We start from the raw sequence: 22869 nt of genomic DNA on the forward strand, positions 1-22869 counted from the left end.
TAAAGCAGGACTTTGTGACTCCTAAAAACCTCCTTGCCCATTCAGACTATGTCATCCAGTTTGAAGAGGACCAGTTCCAGCCAGGGGTCTGGCATGACCACTCCAAGTTCCCAGGCAGTGTCAACTCAGCCGTCCTCCACCTGTCCCCTTATGTCAACTACCAATTCCGAGTCATTGCGGTCAACGAGGTTGGGAGCAGCCACCCCAGCCTTCCCTCTGAGCGCTACAGAACCAGTGGAGCGCGTGAGTACTTGAGCTCCACGTCCCCTGGGTTCCCACTGACTCTCTCCCAGCTCCCAGCCACCAGGACTTGGGCAAGTCACTTGCCTTTCCAAGGCGCGACTTCCTCATCTATGAAGCAGTGATAATAACACGTACTTCTCAGGGCTGTGATGAGGACTCCCACTTTAAAAAGCTGGAGAGATAGCTTAGTGGGTAGAGGCCCCAGCTGCTAAGTCTGATGACCTGGGTTTGATCCCGGGGCCTCCACACACGTATATACACAGATGCATGTGAAAGGAAAGAACAGAAAGTGCACACCAGGCACTTACTGTGTGCCTGTCACGTAATAAACACATAATAAATCTTAACTATCATTTTTATTATTGTTAATGATTCTTTATTATCTGCTTGAAGGGGCAGGGATGTACTATATATATTCATATATATATATTTGTCTGGCACTTGTCAGACTTCACTTCATAATGCACTAGAATATTGGTTAAATTCATGAGATCACACCAGCTCATGGTGGTAGAAATGCTCGCCCCAACACGTTAAATACCAGGATAAGCCAGCATGTCATAAAACATACTCAGCGATGATCTGGGAAGGGACCAGCACACAGAGCTGGTGCAACAGCCACCTGCGATGCACAAAGCTTTTATGACTAGTGCTGTCTGGCAAAGGATTACATTGAAAAGAAATTAGGTCTGCTTTGGCGGGGTGGGGGGTGGGGGAGGGGTCTTAAGTCTTAGCCAGGAAGGCATGGCACACGTGGGAGAAAAAGAGAGTTAGCTGAGAGGAGCCAGAGGATAGAAGGGGCCAGTTAGGTGGGAGGCGCGTCACGTGCCCTGGGCAGGCTCAGGGGGGACTTCAGCTTTGTCTGTTTGGGTTCCAGCTCCTGAGTCTAATCCCAGCGACGTGAAGGGAGAAGGGACAAGAAAGAACAACATGGAGATCACGTGGACGGTAAGAGTTACCTGCCCACCCCCACCCCCCAGCTAGCAGCAGGCACCCCGGAGCCCCCAGTCCTTACTCCCCTGGTGCCATAGTACAGTTCAGACTCTCCAATTCAGTGGTCCTTAGCCTTCCTAATGCTGTGACCCCTGAGTACAATTCCTTGTGTAGTGCTGACCCCAACTGTTACATTATTCCATTGCTACTTCATAACTGTAATTTTGCTACCGTTATGAATCATAATGTAAATATCTGATATGCAGGATATCTGATAATGGACCCCGGTGAAAGAGATGTTTGATAACACACACACACACACACACACACACACACACACACACACATACACACACACACACACACACACACACACGCCTCAAAAGGTCACAACCTCTGGTCTAAGTGATTGGGATCACTGTTCTTTGAGAACCAAGCTAGTCTTAGAGTTGAGGATTCAGAAATGAAACAGGACAAGTGTCAGAGCAGAGATGAGAGCAGAGGTCACCAACTTCCACAGGCAGCCAGATCCATCCAGAAAGTAATCAACATTTTAAAAACAGTTTGATTTTGAAGGAGGGACTCGGGGCTTTAGGGAAGAAAGACATGTGAACACTGACACTGAGCTCGGGTGTGTGCTGGCTCTGGGCGGTGCGTTGTTGGAGGCGCTGGTGCCATTACAAAGTCCGGGTCCTTTCTATGACATGGGCTGGATGACATGAAAGGTTTCCTTCACACTCCCTTCGTCAACCGCCCCTCTTCAGCCTAGCTCCCTGACTGCAACTTCCAAGCTAAATCTGGGATATATGTCTTCAAACTGGCTTTTTCTAAACCCACTCCTTCAGACTAAAAGCTGAAAATGCAGTCACGGAAGTGGGGCTGAGCCCATGCCCTGGGTAAGGGACGCAGAGGTGTGGTGCTCCTCAGAGTCACCGTCAGCCTGGCCTCCAGTATCCTTGACCAACAGCTTTGGGCTGAACCTGAGTTCTGGATAACCGTTGTATAGCTCTGTGTTCCTGAGCCAGATCCTTAGGATGAGTGGGTTCCGCTCATCTTCACCGAGCTCTGACGTATGGAGAAGGACAAGGCGGACAGGTGGACTTGTGAGAACTGAAGTTTGGCCTCGTCAGTTGGAGAGTAGTTCGGTTCAGATCAGAATCCTCTCCCTGACTCCGCAGATCACAATTGTCAGCCCTTGGCTCCCGGCTCCTTCTGTCTTAGGAGGAAATTTGCTCCCTACGCACCTGCATGTGGGTGGTGCTCGCAGTCAAAGCGACTGAGTCTTAGGATGCTGCAGAGTTCCTATGAGTTTAAGCTCTTTGGGGACTCAGCAGAAGCAGGGCGTGCAAAGGAGCTTGCCACTGGCCGGCGAGCCTGGGTAGAATGTTTAGCACAGATGGAGATGCCAAGCTATGGGTGGCCTTACCAACACCCTGTCCACTTTGTTTGTCTGTCTGTCTGTCTGTCTCTCCCTGCATAGCCCATGAATGCTACCTCTGCCTTTGGCCCCAACTTGCGCTACATTGTCAAGTGGCGACGGAGAGAGACCCGAGAGACTTGGAACAACGTCACAGTGTGGGGCTCCCGCTATGTGGTGGGGCAGACCCCCGTCTACGTGCCCTACGAGATCAGAGTCCAGGCTGAAAATGACTTTGGGAAGGGTCCTGAGCCCGACACCATCATTGGGTACTCAGGAGAAGATTGTGAGTATTGGCCCACCTCCCTTCCCCGACGGCACCCTCACTGCCAAGCTGTACATGGCCACTCTTGTGAGCTGAGAAACTTAGGATATGTCATGAAATAGCAACCGGTCCCCAAGAGATAGGGCTACCCTATTATGACCTGGTAACATGAGGAGGAGACTTATCTTTTGAACACATCCCTCTTAGCCCAGTACACACCCCAGTACTGGAACGTTACAGCTGTAAAGACTAAGAGTCTAGAAACAGCCCTTTCCAGAATTCTACAACAGCAAATGTCATGCTTAAAAATAGACCCCAGGTCCCCAGGTCCCCAGGTCCCAGGTCCCTCGGTCCCCAGATCCCCAGACAAGTTGCTTTACTGCCAAGCCTTGCTGGCACCAAGAAAGACTTCAGAACTACCATTCCAAAGAGCTACTTAAATACTTAAGGAAGCAGGGCACAGGCTAGGCTCTCCCAGCAGCGGAGCCTTAGGCAGTGGGGACTACAAGAGCACCAGCTAGAGTCTTCCTGAGCCGCCGTCTGCCAGCACTCTAGCACTGCTCCCAGCCCTTGGAGTTGAACGTGAAAATGGGATGTTCTTAGGAAGCTCTGGGCAAAACAACATTCTAGACCTGTACGTGAAAAGTGCGTGCGTGTGTGGCCTCTGTGCCCAGTGTATCAGCGTCTATCCCACAGCTCCTGGGCAAAGCAGAGCATTGGTAGAGTCAATCAGACCTGACCGTTGGGTCTGTGTCTGGTCCAGGAAGAGATGAAGGGATTGGTCAGCAGAAAATAGGGAGAAGGGCAGATCTTGGTAGGAGTGGACACAGTGGGCAACGCTGGGTTCCGAGTAAGGTCCCGTGATGGTGAGAAGGGAAGTGGTGAGGGCCAAGTCCCAGAAGCACTCATGGATTGAGCCCACCGGAAATGAGCAGAGGGGCCTCACCCAGTCCCACCTCTACGGTGGAAGATGCTTCTCCACAGGAGTCTAGTGGGGGCTGCCAGTCAGTGAGTGTGGTCGCAGGCTTCCCCGACAGACCCAGAATGTCTGCCCTGTCTGTCCATCCTGGGCCCTCTGCATCATTGCGGCAGCTTTGCGGAGGTCACAGAGCCAAATTCCTTTTCTGAACAAAACCAGAGCATCTCCTGTCCATTGGTACACTCAGAATTGATGATTGACAATGGATGAAGAGTCTTAAGGTCTCTGAGCCTCCTGGGGGAGGGGGTAGCAGGTACCTGTGGTTTCCCTTTGAGACTCAAAGGGGCAGGAGTCACATAACTCACCAGCATTTGTGAGCACTGTGAGGAGCTGTGGTAATAAGCAGAAGAGTGAACCCCAGCAGAGGAAGCCAGGGGAAGCAATGTGCACCCCCCTTTACTCCTACCCTGGCACCTTATGTTGGCACCTGCCAATAGCCAAACTCCTCAAGAAGCCTGAGGAAAAGGTATTCGACTGACATGGTCTAGCCTCTGTGTCGGAGGCAACAGTCCGAGAGCAGTGGGAACAGGCAGAGAATGGAAAGGCAGGCAGATGCTCCCTGCACCTGGGTGCCACAAATAATTGCTCTGGCCACCTGTATTGTCACCCTTTTGTCCTGAGTACCCAGTATGCAGTAAAGCAGGAGATCTAGGCTGTTGGAACACCTTATAGGGGACCCTGGAATCCAAGAGCCAACCGTGCGTGTATAACCAGCTCTCTGTCCCCACATATTGCAGATCCCAGGGCTGCGCCCACTGAAGTTAAAATCCGAGTCATGAACAGCACAGCCATCAGCCTTCAGTGGAACCGGGTGTACTCTGACACGGTCCAGGGCCAGCTCAGAGAATATCGAGTGAGGAGGCCAGCACCCAGCCCCACCTAACCCACCCGCTCGCTAACCAGGGCAAGGGGTAGCAGCCTCGGTCGGTGTGTAGGGAATCCGGAAGGGATCTCACTTATAGAATCTAAAGTCGATTCAAGATGATTTCTGGGATCCAAAATTGCCCCGTGGGGAACATATACATGCATTATATATATAATGCATATGTTCATGTATCACTTAGCAACAGGGAGATGTTCTGAGAAATGCATCATTAGCCAGTTTTGCCATTGTGCCAGCATCATGGTGCATACTGAGACAAACCTAGATTTGTATAGGCCAGTTCCTCAACGTGACTGCTCACTGCAGTCAACACACACACAGCAAGCGTAAGATGTGTGAGGCTGCTGCTGGTGTAACACCGGAGATTGTTTTACAGTAAGCTACATTTTCTAAATGGGATAAAAAGGATAAAGTAAGGCATAGCTCAGTGGTAGAGTGCTTGCCTGACACTCACGAACCTGGGTTCAAACCCCAACACTGCAAAAGCAGAACGGGGGTACAGAGTAAATACGAAGCAGAGGATAGTATTATAAACGTGTAAACCAGAAACCTAGTGCTGCTCGTTACCAAGCAGTACAATTGTATTGCTATGATTTTGTGACCAGCAACCCAGTCGCATAGCACCAGCACCACCAACACTTGTACGATGATACGATATCATGATGGCTACAGCCATCACTAGGCAAAATAATCACATGGGACCACTGACCTAGTATACGTGGTCCCTCGCTGACAGGAGCATCACACAGCTCGGGACTATAGGAACACGGGTGGTATACTGAAGGGCCCAGCTCGGCGAGAACTCCCTCCTAGGAGGGCACTAGGTTGGAGCTGGACCTGCAGGGCACACATGTTTGGTATACATGTATGAACAGACAGGTGTGTTTTCACGTGCACCCCTGAAGCACCCCTGAGCTACACCCTACTCCATGAGAGAGCCCTGCTGAGCTGTTTGCTTCCCCAGCCTGGTTGAAGAAAGCCACACTAACGGGCAAAGCCACTGAAGGGATATAAGCTGCCTCCCTGTTGCCTCAGCCAACTCTGCTACCCAGCATGGATTCTGAAGCTTGTGCTTTCGGCCCAGGAGCAGTTTCTGCCAAGTCGTCTGTCCTCAGAGGGCTGCCCTGAGGTTGTGGGGAGAAGTGACACAGGACTTTCCCTCAGGAGGGTGGTTCATTTCCCTTGGCTGGGCAGTGAGGGGGATATAGCTATGGATTGCCACTGGGTCTGTGACTTCTGAGGTCATTAAGAGTTGGCTGGTAGATGGCTGGGGACAGACAGAAGGGGTCAGTCCCGTCTTGGGAAAGGAACTTGGCAGTGAACTAAAGAAAGGAAGTGTGGGGGGGGGGAGGGGGTTCACCTGACCTAGCTCCTCCCCAACAGTTAACTTTTAACCCTTAACCCGCTGGCCTGGAGATTTTTCTCACTGAAGTACTTATCAGTCTCCGTATGTCTGCTGGTGACACTGCTGCGACAAGTTGATAGCTTCTTACCACTGCTAATAAGACCTTCACAATACCCTTCACCTCTACCACCTCCAAGGCCACCCTTTCAATCCAAGCTCTGCTACCGTGCACCCCTGTACCCCCACTGACTTGGACATGTGTCTGCCATCTTAAAGATCTTCAGCAACACATAAAGAAATCCTTTGGCTTCAGAGAATTAAATCAGGCACTGCTCATTCCCTGACTGTTTGGGACAACCTGCTCCTTGTGTGCCCACCTGCCGCCTCCTTAAACTGTACTAATCCAATTGAAAGGGAGGTGGTCTCTGAGCACCGGGCACAGCTTTTTGCACCAGGTCCCCTGGTTTGCATTTATGGTTCTGGCTTGGACTCTTCCCTGTACAATGCGTTACCCAGCTTGGACATATTCTCCAAAGATGTGGCATGGCTCCAAAAATGAGTGAAGCCATAGGCCTGTTTCATGTTCAGCATTACTCTACTCATGAATGGCTAATGAGTGAGGGGCACTGAGGCTGTCCCACCATCCGTTATGGGTTGGACGAAGTCTTTTGAGACTGGGAACAGCCTGTGGCAAGCCAAGGGAGGACCAGTCACTACCAGCCACTAACCATTAACCTGGCCTTGCTGCCTGGCCCCTCACCAGCCTGCCTCTGTCTCAAAGGCTTACTACTGGAGGGAAAGCAGTTTGCTGAAGAACCTGTGGGTGTCTCAGAAGAGACAGCAGGCCAGCTTCCCTGGTGACCGCCCCCGGGGCGTGGTGGCTCGCCTGTTCCCCTACAGTAACTACAAGCTGGAGATGGTTGTGGTCAATGGGAGAGGTGATGGGCCTCGAAGTGAAACCAAGGAATTCACCACCCCGGAAGGAGGTAGGTCTGACCTGCGGCTCTTCAAGGTAGGGTAGGACAAGGGTAGTGCCACCGCCACCGCCGCTGGTGAGCAGATGCAGCGTGCCTTGGCACGGACAGCCAGGGTGACCTCGGCAAGCTGATGACCGTCACCAGGGTGATCCGCCCTTACAGAAACTTGATTATCAAGAGATCTGTGCGGTGTGCCCATGGCATTCCAGACACAGGCCATGAGACTGACCCCAGACGCACCTCTTCTGATGCGAAGAAGGCCACACATGCATCTGGCCACTTCAGTGTCCTGCTTGCCAGCACCCAAGACCTGCACAAGCCTCCCACAGCATCAAGAAACCCTCAAGGGGAAGTTGTGTACCTATGTGTATAGAGCACTGCCAAGTGTCACCGCACCCTCCTGAGGGTTTGTGGTTTGATCAAGCCCTGGGTCCAGACATCTACAAAGTGCTACTCTCACCTTGGTCGCCCCCATAGTAGGCTTTTATCCACTTGGCATGAGCTTTGTCTTCTGTTTCTCCTCCCTCCCTCCTTAACTGTTTCCCGTTTTCTTCTTCTCTTCCTCCTTTCTCTTCTCCTTCGTTCTTCCCTCTCGTTTTCTTTACCCCTGTCTCTCCCTCCTTCCTCAGTTTGGTTCCCACCATCAGCCTCTCCCCCATCAGCCCCACCCCTTTCCAGGCGCTCTGTCCTGAGACTCTTTCTCTTACCTCCAATAGAACCTGGATTCTCAGCTCAGAAGCTGGGGCCTCCTTCTGCACCCAGTGCTGAGAGCCCTCGGCCAGGGACCGGGAAACTGCACCCTTGCCACGAGACAGTTAGGACTGGTTCCCTGCCTGGGAGTGCCTCTGTGGTCTGGAGGTGTATTTGCAGGACTAAAGCTGCCTAATTTGTGCCAAGTCCAGGGTTAGTTGCTAAACGAAAACTCACTTGACTTCCTCCCCCCACTTCAGCAGCAGTAGCTGAGCCTGTGCGGCTTATACCAGGTGAAGGTGCTTGCCAGGCAGGCAGTAGGCTCCGCCCTCAAGGATCAGGGCCTGCCTCAGCTGTGGTCCAGCGCAGGGGTACCTGAGGTCATGCCTTCATGCCTGTGCTTTGTTTTCTGTGTTCTCCTCATCCTCCCTGCCCTCATCTCCTGGCTCCCTCCTCCTTCTCCCCAAGTACCCAGCGCCCCCAGGCGTTTCAGAGTCCGGCAGCCCAACCTGGAGACCATCAACCTGGAGTGGGACCACCCAGAGCACCCCAATGGAATCCTGATTGGATACACTCTCAAATACGTGGCCTGTATGTTCTGCTTTTTTATTTTATTTTATTTTTCTTTTTCTAAATCAGATGTAATCACAAGCCCTTTCTCACTATTGTCTTGAGGAATGGAGATTGGAAGCCTATGGATGCAGAAGGCATTGTGTAGGAAAGAGAATGCTAAGGAAAAGGTCCCCATAATTAAAGGGAGCAAGCAAGACCCCAATTCCTGCTCTTCTTACACGGCTCCATCTGCAGGAGGGAGACAAAGGGTCCTCCAGTCTAATAAGGGAGACCATAGCAGCCTTCTGGGAGCTTGTAGTCTCTGACACCAACAAGTCTAAGCAAGAGAGTTCCTCCCACATTGATGGGCAAACAGTGTGTGCACAGGCATCCAAGGATGCTCAGGAGACACTGTGAGCAGGCATCCTTTGATAAGGTCCGTAGAGCAATGATTTGCATGGGGGTGGGGGGCCTGGGTCTGGAAGACCTTACGACAATAGCTCAGTCTTACCAGGTGGGAGCAAGGGTGTCAATCACACTTCAAAAGTGTTAAGGCCTCTGGTGTAAGCAATGCTGCCCCTCACTGGGAAGCTCAAAGGGCCAGGTGACATGTTTTTGCTCCCTCCCGCTGTTCTGAATTGCTCCCTGGACCAATTTACCCTTCATGTATTAAAGAAGGTGGCCTTTTACAAACAAACCAATAGCAATCGGAAACCCTGGGGGAATTTCCCCAGTTCTGTTTGAACCTAAGCAAAGAATTCCAAAGATTTGACCTCGTCAGAGGACTTGCACAGTGTAAACTGCTCTTTCAGAACTGACCCCGTGACTTCCCGGAAGCTTAGAGACATGGGCTCAGTGACTCGTGTGAACCCTGAGAAATGGTGGAAGTACCTCAGGACTCCCAACGGGAGGGAGTCTGTGCCCAATGCCCTGACTTGAAGCCGAGTCTTGCCTAATCCCCCTTCCAGAAACTCCGGAAGCTGTCCAAGCCACAGCTTCTGCAACCCCGTGCAGGTACTAAACCTCCCACTCCCCTCTCTCCCCAGTCAACGGAACCAAACTGGGAAAGCAGATGGTGGAGAACTTCTCTCCCAATCAGACCAAGTTCTCAGTGCAGAGAGCAGACCCTGTGTCGCGGTACCGCTTCTCCCTCAGCGCCAGGACGCAGGTGGGCTCTGGGGAAGCGGCCACAGAGGAGTCCCCAGCACCTCCAAATGAAGGTAGGTCCGTGGCGCTGGTCCTTTGGAGTGAAGGCCTTAGGTAATCTGGACACCTAGAGAAACACACCGGAAGCTGGGCTTGGCCTTCCAGGATAGAGAGGAAGTGAGGTCACAAACCCTCAGCCCCGCTTTAGGAGATAGTCTGTCTTGGGTGCTGAGAGATACCAGTCCTGTTTGTGGGAAAGTCATCGCTCTTAGACATGCAGGCCGACCTGGTCCTCCGCTCTGCTTTGACTTGCTCAGCTACTTACCGTCAACCGTCTGTCCTTGTGAGGGAATAAGGAAGGACGTGTGGGTTGAGATCAGGGGAAACGTGAGAAGTAACCGTTCTGATGAACTCTCATCAGAAAGTCAAACTGCTCCTCTATTGAGGGAAGCAAGAATATTACTGAGCGTCCTCCCTGAGGAACATCCTGTCTCTTGCCAAGGATTTTGCATATAGGACCAAGGAGATAGAGCAAAGTGCAGTGATCGAAGCTGCTTGCCTGGACCAAGAGTAGAGCAGGAAATACGTTCTTCCTTTGCAGCCTGAATAAGATGAGGTGTCTAGTTGCAGGAAAGTAGGAGCTGAGAACAACCCTTTGCCAGGCCAGCTTCCCAAGGAGCAAGTGAGCTTATAAGTCATGGCATGGCCTCCCGCCCGAGCTGCGCCTGACTCTAGAGTACACTAGAGGGCGCTCTCTGCTTATTTGCATGCCAGAGACTGAAGACTGCAAAAGCCTCAATACTGACAGCCCTCTGTAAAAACACAAAACAAAACGGTGGGGACCCTCTGCCTCTGTAGAGGAACAGTGGTCTATGCAGCAGCCATTCTTGAACACCCACCCAGATGTACCACACCAGACACTGCTCCAGAAGCAAGGGACATAAAAAAGTTCACAATGTCTAGAGACATCTACAAAAAAGATGTCTTTCTGCCTGAAAGAAGGTGGCTGCCGTGGGCAGGAAGTTTAGGAGATTCAATATGCAAGGGGGGAGCACGATATGAACAGGTACCCCTGGGACTACCACATGGCTAGTACTTGCTTCCCAGGATGCTCAGATCCTGTGGTCTGGTCCTGATCGGATGGGGTCTTTTGAGCATTCCCATCCCCAGTCCCAGGAGAGCACTGTGCTCCTCAGGGGGCTGCAGGGCACCTGCTGCCTCACCCCATCCTCTTGTCCACCTGCAGCAGCAGCCCTGTGCTCCCTGCCCAGCAGCCCAGCACCTAGGCAGAAGGTAGAGGACTGTTGGTCCCCTGTGTCCCTTTCTGGTCTTGAGCTCCTGATCCTGGTGTCCTTTTCCAACCTTTGGACACTCAGGAAGTTGATCAGGGCTGATGGGCTTCAGGTAAGTATCTGGCGGGGGAACCTGTTACCACAGACTGCCAAGCTGGGGTATACTCTCTCCATAGTTTTAGAGATATGCAGAAAGCCTCTCTGCCCAGCACAGGACAGCAGACAACGCCCCTTTGTCCAACTTCAGTGACCATGATGGGGGAAAATCCTACAGCTCCAGAGGATGAGAGAACAGAGATGGTTTTGGATTTCTGGAAGTTTCTAGAGATTTCTGCTAGAACTCTCTGTCATATTTATGTTCCTATTTTCATGGAGCATAATTAATGGGAGAAACTGAGGCAGCAGGAAAACCAGGTCAGGTGCTTTCAGAGCTCTGAGACCTTCAGACTCATCATACTTTGAAAGCATGAGACAGGGATGCCCTCGCCCACTACTACCCAGCATCTTGCTCTGAAGGGTCAAGGGCTGTCTTTTTTTTTTTTTTTTTTTTGCCTAGAATTGGCTGCTCCTATACCACCTGCATCTACATCCTCAATTCCTGGCATCTTAGAAGGTCAACCTAACCTAGCCAGGCCAGGACACACCCTAGGAAAAAGAGCTGGGAATACAGCATTTTGCCTGAACTGTGCCTGCAGCCACCTCTTACCGGGCAAGCCCTTGAATATGGGTAGAAACGTAATGTGTTAGAAAGGTCTCTAAGCCCCAGATGGGATAATAGCAGCCTGCCTGGCTCCGGTGGGGTTGAGCCTGTGCTGTTTTCTCTTCCCTCTCACCTCTCTCTCTCTCTCTCTCTCTCTCTCTCTCTCTCTCTCTTTCTCGCCATCTTGCGTGCTGTGTCTGAAGCTACTCCAACTGCAGGTAACTCCATCAACAGAGGTAACGGGCATGGCACGGGGCAGTGCAGATGGAGCCCATGCTGGCCAGAGCCCAGCAAGAGAAAGTGACTCAGGCTGAAAGCATGCTCCAGGCTCACCCTTTCAGTGGAGAAGCCAAACTTGAAAGGAAGGTGTATAGAGAGCGCTGAGTAGATGCGGTGAACATGCGCTCTCTCCTTTCACGTAATGCTTGTCCCTACAAAGGAAGCTGGCTTCGAAGGGGTCTCGCATGTAGATCCCTCTGAAGCCGAGACATTACCTATCGTGGCCACCCGAGCCTTGCTGGACCTGACATCTCTGATCATAGAGATGGCTCTAGAAGGTATGCTATAGAAGGAACAGCTGGCTCCTAGCCCTGGTGATGCCACAATCCCCTGAAAGGGTGAGAACACTGTGCATGCTGGCCTTGCATGCTGCATGGTGGGGGCGGGGAGGGGGCGGGGACACCCAGCGCCATTCCACCAGCTAGTGGTATGTTCCAGCCCGTGAGATTAAGCAAGCATCTATGAGTAAGACCAGGGCTCCAGGGCCTGGAGTCTCACTGAGTGTCAGGGATTGATGGCCTCCTTGACCCCGTGCCCCTAGAAAGTGAGCTCTTCAGTATTCAGTATGGCGATAGGCGTTCTCCACTGGGGCCAGGGCCTGGGAAGGTGGGTCTGTGTTAAAAGCAAACCTCCCCCTTCGGTCTTCGTGCCACTGGCTTGAGGACCATCAAAGGGTCCTACCTAGAGGGCTGCCCTCAAGCCAGAGAAACTAGGCCAGGGAGGCCAGGGCTCCTTTCCTGGTCCTCTGAGATTGAATTTCCCCATAAGTTAAGAGCTGCGGGTAGTTTATTCCAAGGCGTTAACTAAGGCTGGAAGCCAGGGCACATGAGAACCTGCATAAAGAGATAGGCTTTGTCAAGGCTGTCGAGGCACAGCTTTAGGCAGGAGACGCAGGAGCCAGGCAGGAATCCGAGCTTGCTCTGTGCTACCTAGCCCACTTGGTTTTCTTCCAGCCTGTGCCCACTTATTCCCATCCGCTCCTTCCTAAGTCGATTCTGCTTCTGTCGCGTGCCCTCCTTGCGTTTTCATGTTTTGCCAGCCACATCTGCCAGTAGGAATCCACCAGGCTTCCCTACCTCAGCCCTCTTCCTCCTGCCCAGTAGCCAGCCCCGCCAGCCAGGCCAGTGCCTCCCCACACAAGATCTAAAGCCCTCTTCCAGAATGTGAGACACGAAAGTTGTCCGTGACACACAGAGCGTTGCCCTGTCTTCCTGCTTCATGTGTGAGCCTCTTCCATAATTGCTCGTTGGTCAAGCATCTTCCAGTCAGGCTCCCTCCCCATTCTGGCACTCCAGACCCTGTGTAATGGATCCAGCAGCAAGGAGTCTGCCGTGTGCAGAGGGCGGTCTGTGCAGTCCTCCTGTGAGCCATGGCTGCAAGGAGAAGAGACGTGCCATTCCAACTCCCCCTCCACTTCCTCCTTCCAATTTTAAAAGATCTAAACTCAGCATGCCACGCAGAATGGGCCCAGGGTCTCTGCTGTCAATCAAGTGTGTTTCCCAGGCACCAACAGATATGAGACACTGGAAAGGGCAGATTGTACTTGTTGGTAACTGAGGTAATGTCAGATGTTCTCAGCTTTGCATACACAACACCTTCTGGGTGCAGTAGAGCTTGGGTCTGCATTTTCAGAGGGAGTGGTGTCCGGTCTCCACCCTCTCCCTCCTCATCCTCGGCAAACCTCGCCATTTCCCCAAAACTAGATCAGTTCTTTCATCGCCTGGTGAGATAATCCGTCTGCATCGCCAGGCTGCCGGGATAGCTGCCCATCTGCCTAACAGTCTGCAGCTTGGCTGGGGTAGTCTTCGTGCCATGTGGACAGTCTTGGACCGAACATTCCATCTCGGAACGTCTGGAAGCTGTTCTTGCCTTCCACTCAGTTCAGATCTGCAAATGTTGGGTGGGTAGCTGATAGGAACTCGGGCTCCATGGCAGGTTTGGGAGGATGAGGAAATGAGCAAGAGGCGTCACCTCTCCATCTCTACACAGTGCTCCCCCAAATGCTGTGTGTCTTCCTCGGGGCCCGAAGGCAGTCTATAGGGTTGGCCTGCCCTGTTCCGGCAGACTCCTGGCTTCCAGAGCTAGGCTGCCATGAAGCATCGTCCGTACCGGACACTCATTTTCTCTCTAGGTTTCTGGCTGGCTGGGATCGCCAGCCAGTACCAGCCAGGACTGTTTTCAAACTCATACTTCCCGCTCTGGCTAGATTCTAGCCTAAGAGTCTGTTGCCTAGCTTGTGGTCCCCTCTGTTTAGCCAGCCAGCCCTCCCCTCCCCCAGCTTCAAGGCTCACCAATCTTCCATCTCCCCTCTCCCCAACTCAGTTCCGGGTTGAAATGCTCTGACTGGCCTGAGCCACACAGTTAGTCCTCTTGTGAAAAGCTCATATCTCCTCCCCTCCCGCTCTGCCTACCAGCCCTGGCTTTGGATAGTTCTCTCTCTGGCTGTGGTGCCTTTTCTCTTGGCCTCTGTCCTCCCTGTAGCCTGTGGCCCTCCAGCCTGGGGATAATACACACAGCAGTAAGTGTGTGGAAGGCATGCCGTGGCCTCCCAGGGTCTACTCTCTGTGGAAGCTCACTGGGGACACCCCTGGGGGGTTCCAGTAGTTCCTACCCTCTCTCCCCCCATTGCTCCTTCCCACTTATACCCTGAGGCTTGCCACAGAGCGCAAGGGAAAGAACTCAGGAACTAGCGCTGCAGAGAACCTCTTCCTTTACACTTGTAGGAGTGGCTGCCAGAGGAGATGGGGGAGGGGAGGGATATGGGCTGGAAGCATCCACGTAGTCACTTCTCACCCTTGTCTTCAAGATGCTGAACAAAGTAGGAAACCTAATCTAACCTCTTTTAGCATTTTTGTCCCAAGGGCATTTGCTAGACTGCCCTGGAAAGCTTGTGGCTCAGAGGGAGGAGGGGAGATGTGAGTGGACAGCCCTGTAAGATAAAAGACCGGTGGTCATGAGGAAACTATGAGGAAGGTGGGCTTGGACTCATGGGTCCCAGACACTGTACAGCTACTGTGCCTGAAGGACAGGAAGCCCAGGTCCCTTGGCTGTATGATGGCGGGCGTGGCAGTGACTCAAGCTACAAGGACTATTTTCTCATAATGCCTTTTAGATGGTCACAGAAAAGAGGACCTTGTGAACCTTGCATCTGCCAGAAAGTACTAGAAAATGTATTATTCATAAAGAGCTAAGTGAGACCCATCTTGCCCAGAGGTACAAGATCTCTTCCTGTCTCTCACTTGTGGTCAAGGCCATGGTGGATACAGAGCCAGCCCTGAGACAGCTGACCTTTGCCTCACACACACAATCTCTCTGCTTTTCTGCTTGTGAATTCGTGCACCCATGGGCATGTTGGTAGGCAGGGGTAAGCCAGTCCCCTCAAGCTGAGTGTTAAGAGCACCGAGTTGACTTCCAGGCCTACGGCCACCTTGAGCTGACCAGACCCCTGGGGTGGGGTGGGGGACAATGAGAGAGAGAAAGGCTTCTTTCTTGCTCTCTGCCCCCACCCTACCTGCTTCTCCCACGGCCTTCTTGATGCCTGAAAGTTGACTGGAGTTTGGAAACTTTGAACTTCCCTTATTCTCTGAGACACAATGGACAGTCATCTTCCCAGTGTGACTCTGTAGGCCCCACACTTAGGGCCCATTAATAGCTCTGCTTTTACAAGAAGAGAAGCTTCCGGAACCTTGAAAGTGTGTCCTTCTTTCCTATAGGGCCTTATACCATTGGAGACCCAGGGAGGTAAATAAGACAGGCTCTAACTGAAACAGCTTAGGCCCAGGAGGCCTGGGAAAGTTCTCTGGCTTCTATGCCTGGCCTGAGCCTCTTCCGTGAGAATGGCAGATACAGGAGATATTATTTTTTTCAAGATCTCTGGAGATTTGAGGCAGAGTAGGATGTCACTATTCCTCAGAAGTTAGGGTAACTGTTGCTGTCTTAAGTCCCTGCCTGCTACCTATACCAGAAGGTAGACAGCGGTCAGGTCATTAGCAGTGGTGTGGCCTGGAGAGTGAGGACAGGAGGACCCTCGCATGCTTCCCCGTCTGTTCCATAAAAGAAGAACATTGAAAAAGTTGCTGCGCTTGTGGACTAGGCCTCAGGGCCTACTAACAAGATGCTAGTCTGCTTTAGATGGAGGTGGAGTGTGAATAAGTCATCCCAGATAAGAGCCCAGCTGGGCCCCCGGATGAAGAGTCCCACAGAGAGGGGGGCTGGCACTCAGTTCCTTTGTCTTGCAGTTTGCGTGTCTCTCTGTGGCTAGGAGACTAAAGGTGCCCACCAGGGGCCACATTATCATCCGTTCTAGCTTCTGATGTGACCAGGAAAGACTTGGGATGCACGGGCCCTGAGTATCCTAGATAGAAAGACAAGAAGTTTGGGTCTTGGGGTCGGGGAAGCCATTAATAGGCAAAGAAGGGAGAGATGGGGGAGGCAGAGAGAAAACACAGAGGAACAAAGGGGGGGTGGGCTTCAGAGTGAGGGGTTGGGAGCTGGCAGGCAGCTCTGAGTCCCTGGAGGACAGAGCCCAGCCTCCTGCTCACCACTCCTCTAAGCGGAGGCTCCAGGCCAGGACCCACCTGGTATTTCTGAGACTTTGTAGACGGTGCGTGGCCCACACTCTGTGCCATTCCTGGGGTTCAAATGATTCAGTGTGTGTGCCCTTCGACCGCCTTCCCGGTCCCTGGTTGGATGCATGCTGGGTGCTGCAAGCCACACAGACCATGAGAAGAAAATGAAACACACACCAGCTTCATTCTCTTCCTCTCCCATGGCTGTATATCGGTTGCCGTGGTCCTCCTGGACCCAGTGCAGATGCTTGGGGAGGCTTCTGACCTCTGAGCCCATCTTCCCACTGGGCTGCCTGCCTTGCACGTGGGGGCCAGATGTGCTACCTGGGAGCTACCAGACCAACCAGACTCGGTTATTTCACATTTCCCTCTTAGCTCCTCCCACGTTGCCCCCGACTACCGTGGGTACCACAGGCCTTGAGAGCAGTACTGATGCTACTGCCCTTGCTGCCACCAGTGAAGCCACGACAGTTCCCATCATCCCAACTGTCGTACCTACCACCATCGCCACCACCGTCGCCACAACTACTACAACCACTGCCGCCACCACCACCACCACCACCACCACCACCACCACCACCACGGAGACTCCTCCCACCACCACCACTGCAACTAAGATTCACGAAACCGGTATTGTGCATTGCCCATGTTCCTGGCCCCGCCCCCGCCAGCCCACCTCTCAGCTTCAGACAAACCCAGGCTTCTCCGGCTGAGTGGTGGGCTCTGGGGGTGCTGTTTACCAGCCCCACCATGCCATACTTTACAAACAAGGCCCAGAGACCCCACCCTGAACATAATATGTAGGTGGTCACTTAACCCCTTTGCTAGTCAAATCCCTCCATCCTTCCACGGAGCACCAGGTTTTTCATATGGCACGTAATCAGCCAGGGATGGGCCCTCAAGAAGAGAGGTGATGAGAAAGGAAGGTTCTATTGGCCATGTACCTGGCCAGGAGAGCCAACGCAGCTCTGCCTCTGGAACCCCTGCCCCTTCCTTGCACCTCTGTCCCCCAAGGACTCGTTGTAAGCATTTCTTTGAAAAAGTCAGGACATGCAGGCAATAGTGTTACCATGCCATTATACCCAGCAATGCTCCATTTCTTTCCCTCTAAAATGGATCCCTGGAGGGAAAACTGCAGGAGTCCTAGGGATGGCCTGCAGGGCCTGTTCTCCACAGCCCCACTCTTTGAGCGTGAAAAGATCCTGGGAGAATCCAACCCTTTCTGAGTACCAAGCATCAGTCTTATACCATCCTAGAGCAGAGGGTCTCTAACTTCCTGGGCCCAGAGGGCACCTATAAAAATAGCATAAAGCAGCTGGAAAGGCTTCCAGGAAGTACTTAGAATGCCCTGATTCTTGGAGAATCATAGACTGCCCCCCTCCCCACCAGCCTTCACTGCTTTTGCTTCTTGGGCAAGTCCCTTCACCTTCCCAGCCTCATTGCCTCCCACCCATCAGCCTCTGAACATAGCTGGAGGCTTGATGCTCCTGTTAGTATTTGCTCTGGCTCTATTACTCTGTGTCAAGTGAGCCATAAGCAGAGCAGGTGACTCACAGCTGACACCTCAGCACACAGAAATGCTGACTCGCTTTAGGGGCAGAATACTGGGATGTAAACATGAAATGTACGGGGAAGTCAACCCAGGGGAAGACTTCTATTCGAGCAAATGCTGCCATCAGTGGCTGGGGGTGGAGGGTTTGCTGTCTTCTAGGGTGTGATGAGGCATCTTTTTCGTCAGATCAGGGCTCTCAATCCTTAAGATGCTTTGAATTCACAGACGTGAGCCAAGAATCCAAAAACAACAAACCTTGCTCCTTGACAGTTCCTGACCTAGAAACATCACTTAGGCCAGGCAGGACTGGCCTCGTGACTCACAGCCCAGGTGTAGATCCTGTCTGAAGCCACAGAGGGCCTGGCCTCAGCCCCAGGCTTAGAGAGAACGTGAGGACAGCCATGTTTCTCAGCTTCCCGGGAATCTTTTAAATGAAATCTCATCTTCATTTCATCTTATATCTTAACACAAGACGTTTCATAACTTTTCCTTTTTCAGGGTATTGTTAGATTTGGGTGCTATTCCCTACCTCTTGCGTGCTGGGAGCCAGTGGAACAGTGTGTGCTAACATGGTCCCCTTTTGACTTTACGGTCGCTAAGAGTTCGCTTTCTTGGTCCCTCCATTTGAGCGGCCCAGTTCTTCAGCAGTCACCACCCTGACCCATCTGTGTGGTTCCCACCTCAAAATCATCTTGGCCTCCCATTGCTTGGCTTTTTCTTTTCTCCATGTGTATGATGGTGTGTGCATGCATGTTACTGTGTGCATGTTAGCACATGTGACTACATGTACATACATTAAGATCAGGTATGAGACACGGTCTCTTGTCCTTTGCTGCTGCACACACTGGCCTGCAAGCTTCACGGATTCCCGCTTCAGCCTCACGTCTCCTGGCCTGCAATAACAGATACTTGTGTTTCCGTATTCAGCTTTTATTTGGGCTTGGGGGCTCTTAGCTCAGTTTTTGGTTTGTTTGTTTTTTTTTTTTTTAAGATTTATTTATTTATGTCTGTCTTCCTGTACCTCTGCATTACAGAAGAGGGCATCAGATCCTATTATAGGTGGTTGTGAGCCACCATGTGGTTGCTGGGAATTGAACCTCAGGACCTCTGGAAGAGCAGACAATGCTCTTAACCACTGAGCCATCTCTCCAGCCCCCTTAGCTCATCTTTGACAGGCTTGCACGGCAAGCATTTTACTCACACAGCCATCTCTCCAGCCCCTGCTTGGCTTCTCCTAAAAGCACTGTCATCTTCATTCCCTTTGAGGGTGCATCAGATTCAGCTCAATATTACATCGGGGGGGGGGGGTCAAGTTGTTCGATGCAGATGCTGTTGTACAAAGGCCTGAGCTAAGGAGCTAGAGAGACCTCCAAATCAGGGCTACTCAACTTCATTACTGCCTCAAGAGCCTTGAACTTCCAGTAGAGGAAATTACAAGAGCTGCCAGTGTGATCACAATGGAACAAGCAGAAGAAAAGAAACCTGTCTCCCTCCCTCCCTCCCTCCCTTCCTCCTTTCCTCCCAGGCAGCAGGCCTTCTGCTACCATCAGGGGAGCCTCTTTCTTGGCCCCTCACTTGACACACATTGTGTTCACCTGGGGCAACCAACACCTGACAGGGTTGCAGTAGGAAACACACACACACACACACACACACACACAAACACACACTTCTTTGAAGTGAAAATCAGGAAATCTTTTTATCACTTCCCCAGCCCTGCAGACCCAATCACATGTCAAAAAGATAATGAATAAATGCACCGTCAATATACTCTATTCATTTATGTTTGACAAGTGAGTTGGTGACAGTGCCTCCTTACATCCTAATTAAATATACAGGAGCCAGGCTTGTAAAGCCTTTGAACTACAAGCATCCTTGCTAGTCCTCTGCTACTAAATCTTTGCTGGGAAATGTGGTAATCAGACTTCTGGGACTCTTGCATTTGAAAGCCGCTGCCATTCTCCTGTACACGGGCTATGGTTTCAGAGAGTGGCGTGGCTTTGATAGCGTGGCTCCCAGCCCCCGGGAGCTTGATAATTAATGGCCTCTTTGTTACCAGGAGATCAAGTCTCCATGGCTCTATGGCTGGGAAGCCAACAAGTAGGGTTGTAGTAGAGAGGAAACTAAGGATTGGATACCAGGGAAAGCTAAAGCGCATCGTCTTGTGGTCCCAGCTGGCCAGTGACAGGGACAGCAACTCTGTCCCTACCAGGGACCCTGAGGTTCTAGGCCACAGTACAGGCCACCCAGGCTCTTTCTTGTTAATCACAGGGCCTCAGATCAAAGTCACCTGCCTGGATTGGTGTTCGCTAGCTTCAGGAAGCCAGGAGAGTTGTCCTGCGTTTATTTGGTCCCGTCCTTACTGCTTCCTCATTTTTACATGACTTTCTTTTAGCGGTGCTAAGGGTGGAACCCACCTGCCTGGTAGGCACACACCCGCAAGGCACACCTGCTTTGTTTTCAAAAGAAACCCCTCTCCTCCCAGTTGAAGGAGGCAAGCCTACTCTCTCTCCCTCTGCTGGCATCCTCACCACGGGGCCTGACTCTTTGCCCCTTTTGAGTCTGTGACAAAGAATCCAAAAAGGGAAAAGTGGTATGACAGACAGAAAGGCCACTCTTGTTCCTAACACCATCTTGTGCGGAGCGAAAGACAACTTCCTGGTCCCCTTCATAGGCAGACAGGTCCCCCTTGGCTGCGCCTGCTCATCCCTGGGTAGCTAGCGACCTTTGGCCTGGCTATCAAGACTGCAGCCCCAGCCTGTACGGAGCTCTGCTGGGCCTTGTGCACAGCCTTTCCTGACTCTTCCCTTCCAGGGCAGACTCTGGGTGTGAGTGAGAGTACGCCTGTGTATGAATGTGCCTCTCTGAGTCTCCTAGGCTACTTCTGTCCTCACCACTAACTCCTCTTCTAACCCGCCCACCAGCCCACCATGAGCAGTCCATTTGGAACGTCACGGTGCTCCCGAACAGTAAATGGGCCAACATCACCTGGAAGCACAATTTCAGGCCTGGAACTGACTTTGTGGTTGAGTACATCGACAGTAAGCATTGCTATGTGGGGTGGGGGTGGCGGCAGTGGTGCAGCGCCGGTGGGTAGCGGTAGATGCCCATTAAGGAGATCCTGCCGGGCTCCCGCAGGCTTAGAAGCCTTTTAGCCTGGCTTCATTTTAGTCTGGTGAAATCGATCCCTATCCGAGATAGCAGAGGTGGAAGGAGCAGACTTGAGCAGGAAGGGACTTCTGAAGCCATTAGCAAAGGCCTATGAGTTGCATGTGTCACCGAGGATCTGTGGACTGTGCGACCTGTGTCCACTCTTGCCCCCAAAAGAGGATTCTGAGCATCCTAAAGTGAGCTGGGTCTTTTGACATCTCTACACTCTGGTCCAGGGTGCAGACCTGAGCTGCAGATGCCCTCTGTTCACAGAATAGTGGAAAACCCCAGTCACAGACCAGAGAGCCAGTGGCTCAAGGTGAGCCATGCACTCACTCTGTCAGAGCTTGAGATCAAAAACTGAATGGATGGCAGAATGTTCCAGACATCTGCCGTCTCTGGGCAAGGGGCCCTGGTCCCGCAAAGGGAAGAAGCCCACACCCACCAGCAGGAATACATAGCTGGGTTATTCACCCCCGCCCCCCCCCCCCCCCCCCGCAAGGACTCTTAGGAAATGAAAGCCTGGCGCTGGCTTCTGTGGTCAGAGGAGGCCTTTAGAGTCCCTATTTAGGTCTGGGCCTTTTCAGCTTCCTGCCGCCACCATCCCCCTCCCGCCACCCAGAGCTATAGATACTTTATTTGATACGCCAATTTGCAATGCGGCCACAGGCAAGCAGCTGGAGGTGAGCCCAAGAGTGAAGTGAGAGCCAGGGATCCTGTCTCACCTCCGTGTGAGACGCTAACCGTGTGACATACTAACTAACTAGTACGCTTGCCCTCCCAGAAAGCTCACTCAGAAAGTGAATCGCTTCCAGGGCAGCTGACATGCTTCAAGGCTGGGGCAGCCAAGCTTAGTATGCTGAGTGCTAAGACCGTGCGTGGAGAGGAAGACTTCAGGGACAGACATCGTCTAAGAGTTAGAACTGCATGCTGGGTGCCAGGGAGCTGCCTGTTCTGTGTGGTGGACTAGACCCAGGGTGCCTTAGTCTCCTTTCCCCCACCTCTCTGCTTTTGACAGATGAACAGGGACCTAAACACTCTCTCCAGCTCCTGGTGCCTGGTTGTAAGCTGACCTAGGTTTCTGTTCCCCAGGCAACCATACGAAAAAAACTGTCCCTGTTAAGGCCCAGGCCCAGCCTATACAGCTGACAGACCTCTATCCCGGGATGACGTACACGTTGCGGGTGTATTCCCGGGACAACGAGGCCATCAGCAGTACCGTCATCACCTTTATGACCAGTACAGGTGAGAGGGGAGCTGGCCTCGCCATCCCCTGCAAGCATGGGCATCTCATCCTCATTCCTAGCTTCCTGCTTGTCTCTTCCGGGAAACAGGTCTCATCTCCACCCCATTTCCTTGCCTTGCATGGCGTGTCTCTGACCTGCCGGAGAGCCAGGTGTGCATGCCCAGTGGAGACGGAGCCAGGATCTGAGTCAGGGGTCTGAGTTGGGGGGAATCCGAGAAAGCAAAGGACTGAATAATAACAAGAACAGGGAATGCCTGGTCCTCCACCACGTCTGTAACAAAAGGGCTCGATGCATGCACAGACTTGGTCGGTGTGTGTGGGCCTGGGGGCTGCTGGAGAGTCACGCACTGTGCCCCACTGTTTGGGAGCTTGCTTTCTTCCTGTGGAATGAGGGGAAAGAGGCTAACCCAGAGTCCTGATTCAGAAAGCTCCTGAGCAACTAAACCTGGGATTGGTGTGTATGTTGCTGCCTTGTCAACGTCGGCGTTTTGCTTTTATTTAATTTCACTCCAAGTTTTGTCCCACCTAAAAAGTAAGTGAGTTTTGGCCGGTGCTGGTTTTTTTTTTTTTGTTTTGTTTTTTGTTTTTTTTTTTTGTTTGTTTTGAAGCATGCTTAGAGGCAGGACAACAGTCTGGCTCTGCAGGAGCTTCA

General features: G+C 52.2%; 1 protein-coding gene across 19 annotated transcripts in view; it reads left to right on the forward strand.

The window, feature by feature from the left end:
* NFASC (neurofascin) overlaps positions 1-22869 on the forward strand; it is a 186125-nt gene that overhangs the window by 146100 nt on the left and 17156 nt on the right. For 10 of the 19 annotated variants that reach the window (XM_084790351.1, XM_084790349.1, XM_084790360.1 and 7 more), the window contains 11 exons: positions 46-243; positions 1121-1191; positions 2657-2879; positions 4575-4690; positions 6847-7051; positions 8201-8323; positions 9331-9504; positions 11626-11640; positions 16645-16899; positions 20746-20862; positions 22064-22216. In XM_084790351.1, coding sequence (XP_084646477.1) covers positions 46-243; positions 1121-1191; positions 2657-2879; positions 4575-4690; positions 6847-7051; positions 8201-8323; positions 9331-9504; positions 11626-11640; positions 16645-16899; positions 20746-20862; positions 22064-22216 — 1650 coding nt within the window. The remainder of the gene's footprint in view (positions 1-45; positions 244-1120; positions 1192-2656; positions 2880-4574; positions 4691-6846; positions 7052-8200; positions 8324-9330; positions 9505-11625; positions 11641-16644; positions 16900-20745; positions 20863-22063; positions 22217-22869) is intronic. The other 9 variants (XM_084790352.1, XM_084790353.1, XM_084790354.1 and 6 more) reach the window with 6 other exon arrangements.

This window comes from Acomys minous, assembly GCF_964271855.1.
Source record: "Acomys minous genome assembly, chromosome: 1".
In the NCBI taxonomy this organism is placed as follows: domain Eukaryota; kingdom Metazoa; phylum Chordata; class Mammalia; order Rodentia; family Muridae; genus Acomys; species Acomys minous.